This window comes from Podarcis melisellensis (assembly GCF_964234715.1).
Source record: "Podarcis melisellensis genome assembly, chromosome: 15".
NCBI classification, from domain to species: domain Eukaryota; kingdom Metazoa; phylum Chordata; class Lepidosauria; order Squamata; family Lacertidae; genus Podarcis; species Podarcis melisellensis.
Window position 1 is genome coordinate 30,287,770 of NC_138532.1, and position 14,854 is coordinate 30,302,623.

Consider the following 14,854-nt stretch of genomic DNA (forward strand, 5'->3'; position numbering starts at 1 on the left):
CTTGGGGCAGTCACTGCCTCTCAGCCTAACCTACCTCACCAGGTTGTTGTGAGAATAAAACAGGAAGGGGACAAGGCACATGTGCCCCCCTTGAGATATAAGAATAAAATAATAACATAAAAAGGCTGCTTTTTTGTGAGTTGAGGGACGCTTGCCCCCAGGCACACTTGGTGGAGTTGCAGGAGAGGGCCTTCTCAGTGGCTGCTCCTAGACTCTGGCACTCTCTCCCTAGAGAAACCAGACTGTGTCCCTCCCTGCTGTCCTTCCACTGGCAGATGAAGACAGTTTTGTTCCGATAGGCCTTTGGGAACTGACTCGTTGTGTGTGTGTGTTTTTAAGGAAAGGGCTTTTAATTAGGGCTGGGCTATTTTAATTATCTGCACTGTAATATATTTGCTTTTTTAATTCTACTTGAGTTAGAACTAAGTGATTCCACACAGCGCATAGTTAAACTGTGGAACTCACTTCCATAGGACAAGTTACAGATAGGTAGCCGTGTTGGTCTGCCATAGTCAAAACAAAAAAATTCCTTCCAGTAGCACCTTAAAGACCAACTAAGTTAGTTCTTGGTATGAGCTTTCGTGTGCATGCACACTTCTTCAGATACACAGATGCATACATAGGATGCAGTGATGGCCGCCGACTTGGATGGCTTTTAAAGAGGATTAGACAAATTCATGGAGGAGAGAACTATGGATGGCTAGAAACCACAGGAGGGGAGAGTGCTCTTGAGCTCTGGTCCTGCTTGCAGCCTTCCTAGGAAGAGGTATCTGGGGTCAGCCACTGTGAGAACAGGATGCTCGACTAGATGAGCCACTGGCCTGATCCAGCAGACACTTCTTATGTTAATGATGAGGATGAGGATGATAACAGCAACAGCCTAGAGGCCTGTTCGGGATACATGCTCAGGCACAGTTGAGATCCAAGGCTGAGTCTTTTGCAGCTTTGAAGAGCGAAGGGAAGCAAGAGGTGGAAACAGAGCTCCATGTTTACTCTTGTAGTACTGTTGGAAAAACTAAGATAAGAGCTCATAGTGTACAGTGTGTGTGTGTACACCTGGTTTTTATGGAGTGGGAGGGTGCGGGGCAGAATGCAAGCATAAGAAAGCCACATTTCCCTTTCCTCTGCTGTTCTCTAACCCAGTCACTTTGGGGACAATCTGGTGGAAAGGCCTCACCAGTAAAATGAACAGGAGCTTCCCACGGTGCTTTGCATCTCTCTCAAGTGACCAAGAAAGTGCTTTGTTCCCATAACTCCGTGTCAGTGTGGCATAGTAGGCCCTAGGACATCAGGGTTCCCATCTCCACTCGGCTACAAAAACTCACTGGGTGACCTCGGGGGCCTGTCACTGCCTCTCAGCCTAGCCTACCTCACAGGGTTGTTGTGGGGATTTAATGTGGAGGGGAGCAATGTACACCATCTCAAGCTCCTTAGAGAAGAAGATGGGGTATAAATGCAATAAATAGAATAAGAAATAAGCTCAAGGGAAACGTTCTGCAATTGCACACCTTTAACTTGGGAGGGTGGGGACATCTCACCTGCTTTTCCGTATGCTTTTAAGTGGCCTATCAGCCGCCGCAATGCCTTGCATCCATAGTTATTATGTAAGCTAAAGGATGTTTGCCAGCGATTGCTGCACCCATGCCAAATACATTCATATCAGGGAAGATCCACACCGCAGACTTAATCTGGTCTAGCAGTCAATCCGTCTCCCCATGGAACTCTGGGGATTGTAGCTCTGTGAAGGAGCGTCCAACGATTCCCAGCCCTCAAAAAACTACAGTTCCCAGAATTCTTTGGTGGAAACCATGACTGTTAATGGTATACAATCGTTATAAGTATATTGTGTGCGTGTGCTGGAGAATGGAGGGTCTGGCCTCACGGCGGCATCATTTCAAAGCACTTCCCCCATAGGCCAATTGCACTTTGTGCCCCAAAGCCCACTGATTTGTTAATAATTATACAAATCAGCAGTAAGGAAATGTGGATGAGGGAAGCCAAAGATACCCATTTGAAAGTTTATGGCCTGTGTCATGTTCGGGGCAATTGGGATGTATTTCAATATCAGGCAAAAGGAGATTTCATAAGTAGCAGTGGTCAACTTTGCAGTGCCATCAGCTTACAATGGTAATTGTAGCCTGGTGTCTGCAGGCTTCCAGATGTGTTGGACTACAACTCCCCTCAGCTGGCATGGCTGTGCTCCTTTCTGTTCCAGAGCATCATATGGCCATGCTAATATGAGAACACAGGAAAAGGGCCTCCTGGATCAGGCCAGTGGCCCATCTAGTTCAGCATCCTTTTCTCACATTAGCCAACCAGATACTCCAATGAGAAACCCACAAGCAAGATTTGAGTGCATGAGCTCTCCCACCTCCTTTGGTTTCCAGATGCATCACTGGTTTTCATGCACCTGGTTTTCAGATGCATCACTGCCTCCAACTCCAGGCAGAGCATACCCATCATGGCTAGTAGCCCAGCCCAATCTGCTGCAATGCAGGAATCACAAGCAAGGAATCCCTGACAAATGGCCAGCCAACCTCTATTTAAAAACCTCCCACAAACTTCCAAGGGAATCCGTTCCACTGTCAAACAGCTCTTACTGTCAGGAAGTTCTTCCAGCTGTTGAGCTAGAATCTCCTTTTGTTGTCATTTGAATCTATTGGTTCTGGGTCCTTCCCTCTGGAGCAGCAAAAAGCCAACAAGCTTGCTCCATCTTCCTTGGGACAGCCCTTTAGATATTTGAAGATGGCTATCCTATCACTTCTCAGTCTTTTCTTCTCTTCTCCAGGCTAAAAATTGGCTCATCTATCACTTCAGAAAGTGCAAATTGGGTAGCGTTGCATTAAAAGGCATTCCCAGCTGAACCAATTTCCTGGGTGGCAGAGGGACGTGGGTGGCGTTGTGGTCTAAACCACAGAGCTTAGGGCTTGCCGATCAGTAGGTCAGTGGTTCGAATCCCTGCAATGGAGTGAGCTCCCGTTGTTCGGTCCCAGCTCCTGCCCACCTGGCAGTTTGAAAGCACGTCAGAGTGCAAGTAGATAAATAGGGAAAGTAAATGGCGTTTCCGTGTGCTGCTCTGGTTCACCATGCTGGCCACATGACCCAGAAGCTGTCTGTGGACAAACGCCGGCTCCCTCAGCCTATAGAGCGAGATGAGCACGCAACCCCAGAGACGTCAACGACTGGACCTAATGGTCAGACATACTTTAACCTTTACCCCTGTTTTACAACAACTATTGTAGTGGACGATTATTTCTCTAGTGCATGAGTGTGTGGAAGACAGAGAGATGGAGAAGGACAGGTCTTCTTCAGCAAATTAAAGTGTCCATTTTGGGTGTCACAACAGGCATCAGTCACGGTTCAGGATTGGCCAGACACCAATTTTGAGGCCTCTGCTCTTGGCTTCACTGGGATGAGTCGGGAGGCTGGGCAGGATCTTCAGCCCCAGGTATATTCATTCCAGTTCTTGTAAGGAACTCTCAACTAGCTCATGTAACCATTGGAAGGCAAGGCAGCTAAGTGTGTGGAGGTGAACCAGTTTAAAGTCTTCTTTGAAAGAAGGGATCCCGTTTTCTGAGGCGAAACAAGCAATGCTGCAGGTGCCACATCATACCCATTCCGCATTTATAAGAAATTGATGTGTTGGTGTGGCAGCACCTATACTCAGGAACTCCCTGCCTCTTGATATCAGACAGGCGCCTTCACTGTAGTCTTTTTGGCTCTTGCTAAGAACATTTTTGTTTAGGCAAGTCTCCCCAGATACATAGAATGTGTATGTATGTTTTGATCTGTTTCTAGTTTCTTGCTTATTTTATCTTTTGAATGTCTTAAAGAGTTGCTTTTACTGATAATTTTACTGTTTTATTCTCTCTATAAACCACTTTGAGGCTGTTTTCTACAGTCACGCAGTGTATAAATTTTATGAAATAAATAAAAAGATAAACGTGGACCCCTGGACCCACACGACTGTCCCCAGGCAACAACCTGTGTCTGGAGGGGAATGTTAATCTGATTATTCTCCTGGCCTCTCTTAATAGTGATCAATGCTGACCATCAACTCATCCTGAACAATCTCAAAGGATATTGGGAAACTGCTGAGCACTCCCTTCTGTTCCTACCTGAGGGGTTCGGTCCTCAAAGGCAGTGTTGGGCAACTGCTGCTGTGCCCCTAGGAATTATTTTACCACCGCAAGATAAGATCTTGTCCCTGGTGCTGTTTAACACCTGTACTCAGCCTCTGGGGAAGTTCATTCATCAGTTCTGGAGCAAGAAGCTGCCAGGTACCCAGAAACTTGAGTTCACCCAAACGTACCATGTTCACTGCTGCTCTCCTCCTACAGCTAGGAGCCTCTGAAGGGTAGCTTTTCATGCTAAACCAGTCATGGGGCTGTGGTTAACCAATCTTTTCATGAGTTAAGAAACTAGGGGTGATCTTATCAGGTAGCAGGAATGTCAACTCACGACACACACGGATCATCAAAGGAACTGGATGTTTAGCACAATGGATATGGACTATGCAGGAAATGAATGCCGATGAACGTTTAAAAAGCAAAAAATGTATGGTGTCTCCTACTTGCTTCCTCACTCCCAAATTCAGTGAGATTTCCTGTACTAAGACAATTGTGTCACACCCACCCCCGAATCTGGTCACTGCATCCAGTGCTCCCCAATGCTAAATATCATGCTCCCAAATATGGAGTTTTGCACCCATGAGGACTAGTACCTTTAACACAATGAAAGCAAGTTTACGTACCCCATTCTACATCCTACACTTTTCTCTCTCCTTGCCAGTGCCAACCAGGAGAACATATAGCAGCCCTGCTTATTACCCTGGTATTAGAGATCAGTCCTCCTGCCTTTAGGAAAAACTGTCAAAATGTTTTCAGCTGCCAATGAGCTTTGCGTTTGAGCCCTTATACGCTGCAAAGAATTATGGGGATGTGAGCAGTCCTAGGGCACACCCTTAGCTCACAAACAGGGTGCTGGACAGGTCTTGGGGTTGTTGTGCGTGAACTGTGAACATGCCTCACAAGTCACCGATCATTCCTCTGTGGTGGTAGAAATACAGGTACATGCTGGGAGCTCATCATATCTACATGTTTCAAGATGGAGCACAACTGAAAGACTGAAATGTATATTACGGCAGCAAAGAGAGGGGAAAGTTCCAAATGTGAAACTTGTGGCAATGCAGTCCCCATGCAGGGGCTGCACCACCTGAATTTTGCACATTTCGATCAGGCGTCCCCCTGTCTTGCTTGTGTTATTTTCTTGAAAGCAAGCAGGTGGTATATCTATAGCCATGAAGGAAGCTGGGTGTTCACTACGCGCTTAAATTTCTTGCTAAATTCAAGAGTGCAGTGAACAGGCCACTTCCTTCACAGCTATAGATATTGCAAAGGAAAGTTGATCCGGATGAAGTTTCACTCCCTTTCCCATTGAAAAAAAGAAAAGAAAAAGCAGTGGTTAGTCCAGAACAAATCCTCTAGAATAATATCACTTAATTAAGTAAGGTCTGCACCACGTAAGGCACCTACTTTTTGCAGCCAAAATGGAGAAATGCTGCTTTCCTGTTCCTGGATTTAGAAGTGAAGTGGAACTACGGTGAATATTTTCAGCCAAATGCAACCAACCAACCTGCCATACAAGACACCCTAGCCTTCCTACAGAGTGACTTGCTGGGAGTGTGAAAGGCTTGTGTGCTTCTGCTGCAGAGCTGTGTAAGGAGGAGGGGAAAGATGCGAAGGCAGGGAGGGGAAAGAGATGGGGATTAAGAAAAAGAAAAACAAGAAAACCTGACTGAAGAAAAAAGAGACTATCGGAAGATGGAGAATGCAAATGTTACAGCATGCAAGGGGGTCAACAGAGATGGGGTACTGAAATAAAATGCGGTACTGAGAGAAAATGAGACAGTTCAAAGGGGTTAAAATGAAAACACTAGGTTAAGACTATGGCAGAAAGTTGTTTTTTCCCCTGAGGTTACTGTAGCATTGAGGCCCTTTAGACTCGAGTACGCAATCTATATATGTAAAATATATGTGAATATATGCATGCAAAAGCCAAGCTGGGAGTGATTTGAGTTTAAACCTTTGTAGGTTTCTAATTCGCTCTCAGGTTGCATTAATGTAAGGAGGAAGTGAGCCTCCAGTCTTGGAAGCTTCCTATCTGGTTAAGCACTCTTAATCCAAAACTATTTAGGACAATGGGGCTGGCATTTGTGAAATTAAAAGGGGGGATGGGATGGGATTGGGTTCTCTTCTGAATCATGGCCACAATCGGGGTTTAGGCATGACATAGCCTCTCCCCCCCCCCCCACTTGTCTGATCTAGTGTTACATGGGACCATCACCAACCCAGATTAAAATGCAATTATTGGGCAGGGCGGGGGTTTGAGCACTACCAAACTCACTTTGAGAACTCTGGCTTGAAACTGAGCCCCCTTCTGACGCCCTCGCCTCCTGCTTGTTTCCTTTGACCACCTCCCAGCGTCATGCTCCTTCCTGCTCACAGCACACAGAGCATGGCCAGTGGAGGATGACAAGCAAGTTCACCCCCCACCCCGCTCCCTCACCTGACCAGGCAAACCCCAGGTTTACAGCGCTACACACCTCAGTCTCTCCACACAGACCCTCTGGCACTGGATTGGGGCTTAGAGTGGCAGATCTATGTGCGGAGCAGGGTTTTCTCCCTCCCTCCTGAGAGGGACCTCTTTTGGCTCTTTGTCTGCTTCATCTCATATCAGCCTTTTGCATTTACACTATCCTTGATTTCCGCTACTTGACCCTCCTGAATATGAGAGTCAGGGCATTACTCCATGTTGCCCACACCTTCAATTCCAACTCAGAACGACCTAAAGGCCTCTCCTGTCCCCAGGCTGCATGAGCATCCATCCCCTTAACCTAAACCGACTTTTGATTTTCTAAAACTGTTCTGTCTTTGAGCAGATGTTGCAGAAGCTCAACCTGGCAGGTTCTGCCCTGGATTTGTGCATCTTTTGCCATTCAGACAGGATGCCTGAATGGCAGCTTCCCCTCCCACCCCCACCCCCAGTGTTGAAAGAATCCCTCAGAAGATCAAGTGCTTGTCCCTTGAAACAGATCTGTGCAACATAATGTGTAAGTCTTCAGGATGGACTGCTGCAATGTGCTTGCTATTGGACTGCCCTTGAAGATGTTGGAAGTGCTTCAGGTAGCACAAGAAGCTCAGGAAAAGGAAGGGTGCTCAGTCTGTCCTTAGCAGCCTTGGCAACGTGCACTTCAAGGGACTGGGGTTTTGGTTTTGGGGTTTTTTTTACCAGCACTGGCTGGGACCCCCATCTTAAAGACTGCATCTCCTTGCATCAACCCTCCTACCATTGTTATTCATCAAAACAGGCCTTGTTTCAACTACCATCTACCTGTGCAGTTTGAGAATTAGAAGCACATCCTTAGCAGCTGTGGCCCTGATACTGTGAACAAGGACATTCCTGTAGATCAGAGGAATTATGCCTCTTTGCTCACCTTTTGTTAAAGCTAAGAAACATTTTGTATGTGTGTTTTTGTGACTTCCTTTTTGATTAGTTGATATGTTAGCATATAGTTATTTTCTTTCTTTAAAAATTGGTTCTATTATTGTCATTTCAGTACCCACTTTTTCTCAAGGGAACATGGGTACGTCCACTCAAAAGTAAATTTTGAAGATTGCTGGTACATGTGGTGCAGCCAGCAATGGCCATGTTGGATTCTAAGGATGTACAGAAGGTATCAGCCTGTTTGAAGTCCTGGACACATGCAGAAGAGATGTGCTAAGAGGTGCCACTACCCTAAAAAAAAAGTCACCACTGAGTCCTTGCCTTGCTTGGACAATGGATTCAGAGGTGGCCTTACCAGATGTGTAGCTGCCAGATTTTGAGCTTTTGACCTAGAGGTTATTTGCGGCAATTGGCCTCCAGGTATCACTGTGGGCTCCCAAGTTCCTTGTTGTTTATTGACTTCAAACACTTTCCAAATGAAAGACCTCCCGGGGTGGACTACCACAATAAAAAGATTATAAAGCAATTTATAACGGGCAGGAGGTCAAATCAACACAGCAGGAATAACGAATAGCAGCAGCCAACAGATGGGTCAAAAGGAAGCTACTCACAATCAGCCTGCCCTATCTCAGTGCCTCCCTGTCCTCAATGAATAACTGGAATTTTATTGCCAGCCAGAAGGTGATGGAGACTGGTGTCCCTTGGGAGAGTGTTGCATAATATCAGTGCCAACAATGGAAAAGCTTATGGGTTGTATCTAATGTTAGTCCCACTCAGAGTAGATTTCTAAATCCGTGGTTCCCAATTTTGGGGGGGCCACCATCCCCTTGGTTCCATACAATCATTCGGAATGCCCCTTACCACACACTATAGGGCACATCCATGCCAAACTGGTTTAACAGTCAATCCCTCTTCCCAGGGAACTCTGGGAATTATAGTCCTGGGAGAAAGGTGGGAGTCACTTCACAGTTTCTAGCACCCATAACAAACTACAGTTCCCAGGATTCCTTGGGGGAAACCATGACTGTTAAAGTGGTATGAAATCGATATATAGTGTGGATGAGGCATATAAAAAAAAATATTCAGAATAGCAGTTTGCATGACACACTAAGGAAGAGAATAAACACAGTAAAACATGAAATGGCAACAATTCAATGCATGCTTATTCAAAATCCCGTTAACACTATGTAGTTTAGTTAATTAAAGTCCCCTAGGGAATCACACTGCCCCCTCCGGAAGGGGCAATATAGCCCACTTTGGGTCTGGCGGCTCCAAAGGCTAAAGCCAGCCCTCTAAATTGTAGGCTCCATATGATAGGCTCAGATAACATTCTGGCAGTTTATTCTTAAAAAAAAAAAAAGTTTTTATTAAATTTGCCTGCAGCATCAACAACAATAAACAATTCATACCGAACACACAGAGTGCAATTGTGGCTATTGACCATCATTATGTGAGCCACTGCCATTTTTAAAGGCAGTTCTACACAGAACACATAGCAGCAACCCTAACCTGTTAGTTATGAAAGGCACAAATAACAGTTGCAGAATCATGCTCTCTCTAGCACCGGGTCCCAGCAGGGGCCTTTCAGCTCATGACAAGATGTTTGAAAGCCGGTATGATGTACTTGGTGCCACAGACTGAATAAATAAATAAATAAATATGGGTCTTGAATCAGCCACATGATGGATGGGACCCACAGCTCTCTCATATGACCCCATCTTTTCTCCTTTGCTTGGACCTGCTCCCCCACAACGCATGGATGCTACCATCTCTCACTTCCTTCAAATTCCCCCTTAATACCCAACTTTTCTAGGAAGTCTTCTGCACAACCATGCTATACTGTAACTTAGTCTGTCACCAAGCCTAAATATGCATACATGTTGGAGAAAGTTGCAGGAAATAAATCTAAGAAATTAATGGAATAATTGCACATTCTTTCCCTGCCTCCACTTCCCCTGTTGTCAAATTCCTCTACGTTCCTTCATCAGGCAGGGACTGGTCCTTTTGGACTTTCAAGCATATCGGTGGCATGAAAATAAATAAATAATAGGGGACCTTGGGCCATTTATTATCTCTCAGTAATAATGTATATCATAGGGTTGTTCTGAAGATAAAATAAGCTAAATTACTGTGTATGCCATATAGGTTTCTCCGAGAGCCTTGGACAAAATAAGGCGGGATACAAGAACTATGAGTAATATTAATATTACTCTTGCATGGATTCTTTAGCTGTAATTCCTGCATTGTAGGGGGTTGGACTAACTGACCCTGTGGTATCCCTTCCAATTCTGCAGTTCTAGGATTCTAAAAAAGATTGAGATAGTCAGATCAAGGTGACGGGACATTCTTTTGCTCTGGAAGTGTGCAGGAGGCAGCCTTATTCTCGTTTGCAATTATCAGAGATGTTCTATTCCAGAACCACCTAATTCCGCTCTGCGAGATAAGATTCTGCATCTCCAGGAGGGAATCATTTGCCCAAAACTCTCTGAACAAGTATCCAGAGCCAACTTTATCACTACTAGCATCTAAGCTGTGATTGACTGATGTCAGCATCAGACATCTAGTGAACATTGCCGAAAAGTAAATAAATCCAATGCAATGTACAAAGCTGCCTTGTGCTGCTGCTCCTTGCAGCCAGTATCACTTACTCTGACTGGCAGCCAGGATCTCATGCAGAGAGAGGTCTTTCCCAGCCTGTTACCTGAGATCCTTTAATAAGTGATGTCAGCAATGAAGCAAGGCTCTTCCACATTTAAATAGGCCTGCCCCAAACAAGTACATGTTCCTTTAATCATATGAAGCTGCCTGGTGCTGCATTGAAAAATTGGTCCAACTCGCTTAATATTTTCTACTTTGACTGGCAGAGGTTCTCTGAGTCACAGACAGGGCTCTTAGCTCTACTCACGTCGGATCCTTTGAGATGGAGATGCTAGGAATATAAGAATCAAGGACCTTCCACATGCAAGATGGATGCTCTACCAACACCACCAAGACAAGACACAGGAACCCAAGAGAAGACTCATGTTCTCTCACATGTTAGTGGGCAGTTGCATTCTTAATCCCTCAACTCCTGGACCTCAACAATTTGATCCATTGAGCCATAGGAGTGCTCTTATGTTTGTGCATTTCCCACAGGCATCTGGTCAGCCACTGTAACAACAGGATGCTGGACCAGATGGGCCGTTGTCCTGATCCAGGAGGCTCTTCTTATCTTCTTCTGTTCACATGGGCATTCATAAACCACCCAATAAATCTGCCACTTTTTGTTTCTTCTCTGTCTCCCAAGTAGCCCCCTCAAACCAGTTCAATCCAATGCAACTGCTCCAACTCATTTACAATTTTGGTTTCAGCCCAGCTAAATTCAACCACTGTCGGCAGCTTCCAACTCATTAAGGGTTCTGAACTGGATTTTGTAAACTACAGGGCATCGGCTTGGCTTTGTACTACTTGCCTTGAGAACAATGAACTCAAGTCATGTGAGGACCCTGCGAGGTGAGTCACAGGTTGTGAGGCAAGATGGCACACGAACGCAGAGCAGCAGCTGTGCTCCATCACAATAGACTGGGCTTCACAACGAGGGGCATTGGGTTTTCCCATTTGCAAGAATCCCCTTCGTGCATCTCTCCCTCTCATGACCAAAACAAGAGGACCCATGACTGAGGTTTCTGAGTCATAGTAGAAACTCATGGTCAGAAGGTACATGGCCATCACTTCAGAACACAGCTCTTTGGGACAGGAGAAGGGAGCAGATCACTGGAGGTGACTATTTGGAAAAGCACCTTGTCACCAAAAGAAACCAAATGGAAGGAAAGGTTTCTGGATGTAATGGAGGAAGACCAAAATGATGCATCCAAGAGAGAGAGAGTGCCTCGGGTATTTGGTGCCTTCACATTTCACTCACAAAGAGAATTCACACTTTTGCATGGAAGCCACATGTCCCTAACCTTATACTTGCCTAGCAGCCGAAAGAGGAGTAATTCAAAGCACATCTATCACTCTGAAAAAAACAACACTGAAAACCAGACAGGTGGGCACCTCCACAAGAAAGAAAACTCTGAGGCTTTAGTTTCTTGGTGAAATGGAAGACCCCTGTAGTCAACAGACCAACCACTGGACAGATGTGGGGCAGGGAGAGGGGCTGGGGGGAAGCAGAATAAAGGTCCTCTTACCTGCAGCAGTTTCCCTTCAGCTGGGGTGACCTCGGCCACACTTGCGAAGACTCCTTCCAGTGTGAGGGGCTCCAGCTTCAGAGGGATCACCCGGATGATTGCCTTCTGGGCCAAAGAGCGCTCGGCTTCCATGGCCGCCACCAGAGCCAGTCCTGAGTAGCCCAGGCGTATCTGCAGCGTAGCCATTAGCAGCCAAGGCCAGAGGACTGCCAGCTGTAGCTGGGGGCCAACACTCATGCTCCCAGGTGCAGCAGTGCGCTCCGGCCACACATACTGCTCAGGAATGTGTCCTCACCCCGCCAGCAGGTTCCAACAACAGGCAAAAATTGTTGAGGATTAGAAGCCCTCCGTGTGGCAGCGGCAATCAATGGGTCAGAGGAGAAAACAGAGCAGGGTTACCTGCCGTCCCTACCTCCGGGTTCTCCTTGTTTCCCCCGTGCTAGGAGGGTTTCTCCGTGCCACGTGTATGAAGGCCTCAAGCTCCACAAGATTACAAGGATCAGGTCAGGTCCTCCTCCTCCTCCTTCTCCAGATGAACTCAGACGTTGTAAGCAGAACCAAGGGGGCTCGGGGAGCGTAGGGTACAAAGAGCTCTTGGGTTCTTCTGGGAAGGGTGTCAGAACTGGTGGTTGGAGAGAGGCAGTTCCCCATGGAAAGGCAATCTCTGCTTCCCAAATCCTTTTAGCCTCTTATATCCTAGGATGGCAAACAGGGCCAATCTCCTGATATCAGATGGCCTTAGCAGCCCTTGTTGACTTCTGACCAGTGAGTTACTTTTCCCATCTACTCCTCTCCAAGAACATTAACTATTCTTGTCTCTCTCTCCTTTTCATGCCACACATGAACAGGCAATGGTGACTGGAAAGGGGCTCCATTTAGAAGTCAGAACAGTCAACCAGTTTTTTTCATGTTAAATTAAGATCACTGTCATCAGCTATGTCTTCATCTATTTCTCTCCACCTGCCTCTGGTGCCAACAACTCAGTCACCTGGTTGTGGGTATTAAAATCAATCTTCTAGGTTGGAATTTTCCACCCGTTTGTCATTTTTAATCCAGATGGTATAATCTGCAACTCCCTAAATTCATGAAAGGAACAAGACATTGCTCAGATGTTTTTCAGATCTCGGAAATTTAAAAAGGCCCCAAACAGGAAAAACAACTACAGAGAGAGACACCTGTGCGTTTTATTCCATTCCATTCCTATACGAATCTCAAAATTAATATATCCGCTTTTAGATGTGCATTACTGAAAACATGAAAGAAGGCATCCTAAACATTAGAAGAAAAATATCCACCGGAAATCTTCATGACTGCACAAAGTCATAGACATTTATCTGTGAAAATGTTTGTTCAGTCAATTAAAGGAGGGAAAATATTTTTTTTAAGTGGCATGCAAACCTGGTATGTTGTTTGCCTCCATGGATTTAAGTAACAGCTGGAAGGTTCACTACAAATCCTGGACAAAAAAATATTTCAGTAATCAATCAAAATGTGTGCTGAATCTTACTTACAGATTTCAGGGAGTGAGGGGGGAGTGAGGAGACTTGCAGAGACATTCTATACAGGTAAATGTGAAATTCCAGTCTGAATCAGAAGGAAAAATTGACTCCAGGCTGAAGACTCGTGGGCCAGGCGTGGCGACAATCTAGCTTCCAAAGCAACCTAAAAAAATCTTGCGAGGAATCCAGGAGCACTTCTGAAAACTCCTTTTGAGTTTGAGCAGAACAACCTCCCCTTCTTTCAGCGGATACAGTAAGCAAGTCTGAGCAGGGAGCAGGAAAGAAGTTGCTTCAAACAGCAGAAATCCAGCGGCAAACTTCGGAAGGTTGCTTTAAGGGAGAATGTGATCCTGTTCTTCAAAGGAGTAGCAGGGACCCGTGGGGTAGAGTGGACTTGGGCAGCTCTGCAGAGGTCGTGGGAGAGCTTCCTTTCCAGAACAGCACCACTGGATCAGCTCCTGGGAGGCAAAAACCCTTCCAAAAAACCTGTGGCTCGTAGCTTGTACTCTCTGCTCTCTGCCTCCCTCCCCTGGGACTGCAAGCACTTTCTACCTGCTGACACAAAGTGAGGGTGGAGCAGCCAAAGGCAACGACCCCACCCCCTAAATCTGGTTTTCAGAGCTCCTAGACTCCCTCTCCTGATCCACGGCTAAACTGCATTCAAGTACAGCCTTCACTTCGCTTCTGACAACCGAATCATCTGTTCTATGCAAGCCAGATTTGCTCACTTCTCCCTTCCAAAGAACTGCACGCAACAAGAGCACAGATGGAAATTAAAAGTCAAATGAGTTCAGTCCAAAAAATTTGTTAGGGCTCCTTCATTTGCCAATGTAGACTAACCAGCTTCACTGTAGCACTTTAAATAGCACAGAGGCTAGTATCTGTAAGTCACTTCCACACAGGAGCAAGAAGCAATTCACAGCCGAGAGAACTGTGTATCCCACAGTTTTTATTCAGCTCTTGTTAATTTTGATTCAGGAGATGTTTCCACCACTGCCGCCACCCCACCCCACCCCGCCGTAGCCACTGCAAAGAAGATTTCAGGTCATGCTGATGTCAGAGACCTGGAATTCAACTACTGTATTATTCTCCTCTGACATCACTAAGAGGTGAGTAAGTTTGCAAGTGGGAGTTGTAACTTCACATGTGATATACTGGTTACAGTGTTCAGGTTACTAGAAAGTCAAGTATCCTGCAATGTACAGAAACTTGTGACAAAATCTATTTTTTCAATAAAATCAGTTTAGGTACAGAGAAAAACTATATCATCTGAAATAAAAGAAGGAAAACTGCCAAAATCCAAACATTTAGCCAGCTTCACCTTTTGTACAACTGTGGCAAGCTGAATATGGATACAGTACTATAGTTCTGTGAACTCTGTTATTTAATTATCTGACATTATCTAGGTTGAAAGTGTTATGTACGATGGTTTCTAACTTCTTGCTTTAAATAAAGAGGAGCAATACAGAGTAACAATTTTATGCCCACAATACACCCTGTTTCTGTCCACTCCAGATCATCCACACTGGCGGAGGCTTCCACCAACATACTAGGGGAGGTCTGCCAGTCATTCCACTGGTGTGGCTTTGTCTTCAGCGGCAGAACAATACCTCCATCACTTCCTAAGGCTTCTTGGCTGTTGGATCTTTAAGACAGAATTGTACCATTACAGTAGAAGGT

The 14,854-nt window shown here is 45.6% G+C and overlaps 1 protein-coding gene across 2 annotated transcripts in view; it reads right to left on the minus strand.

Annotated features, from left to right (window-relative positions):
* RNF43 (ring finger protein 43) overlaps positions 1–14,492 on the minus strand; it is a 52,486-nt gene extending 37,994 nt beyond the window's left edge. For both annotated transcript variants that reach the window (XR_014163106.1, XM_081889459.1), the window contains exon 1: positions 11,676–14,492. Coding sequence is in view for 1 of the 2 variants with exons in the window: in XM_081889459.1 (XP_081745585.1) it covers positions 11,676–11,912 (237 nt within the window). In the remaining variant the exon portion in view is untranslated. The remainder of the gene's footprint in view (positions 1–11,675) is intronic.
* Between the last annotated feature and the right edge of the window lie 362 nt (positions 14,493–14,854).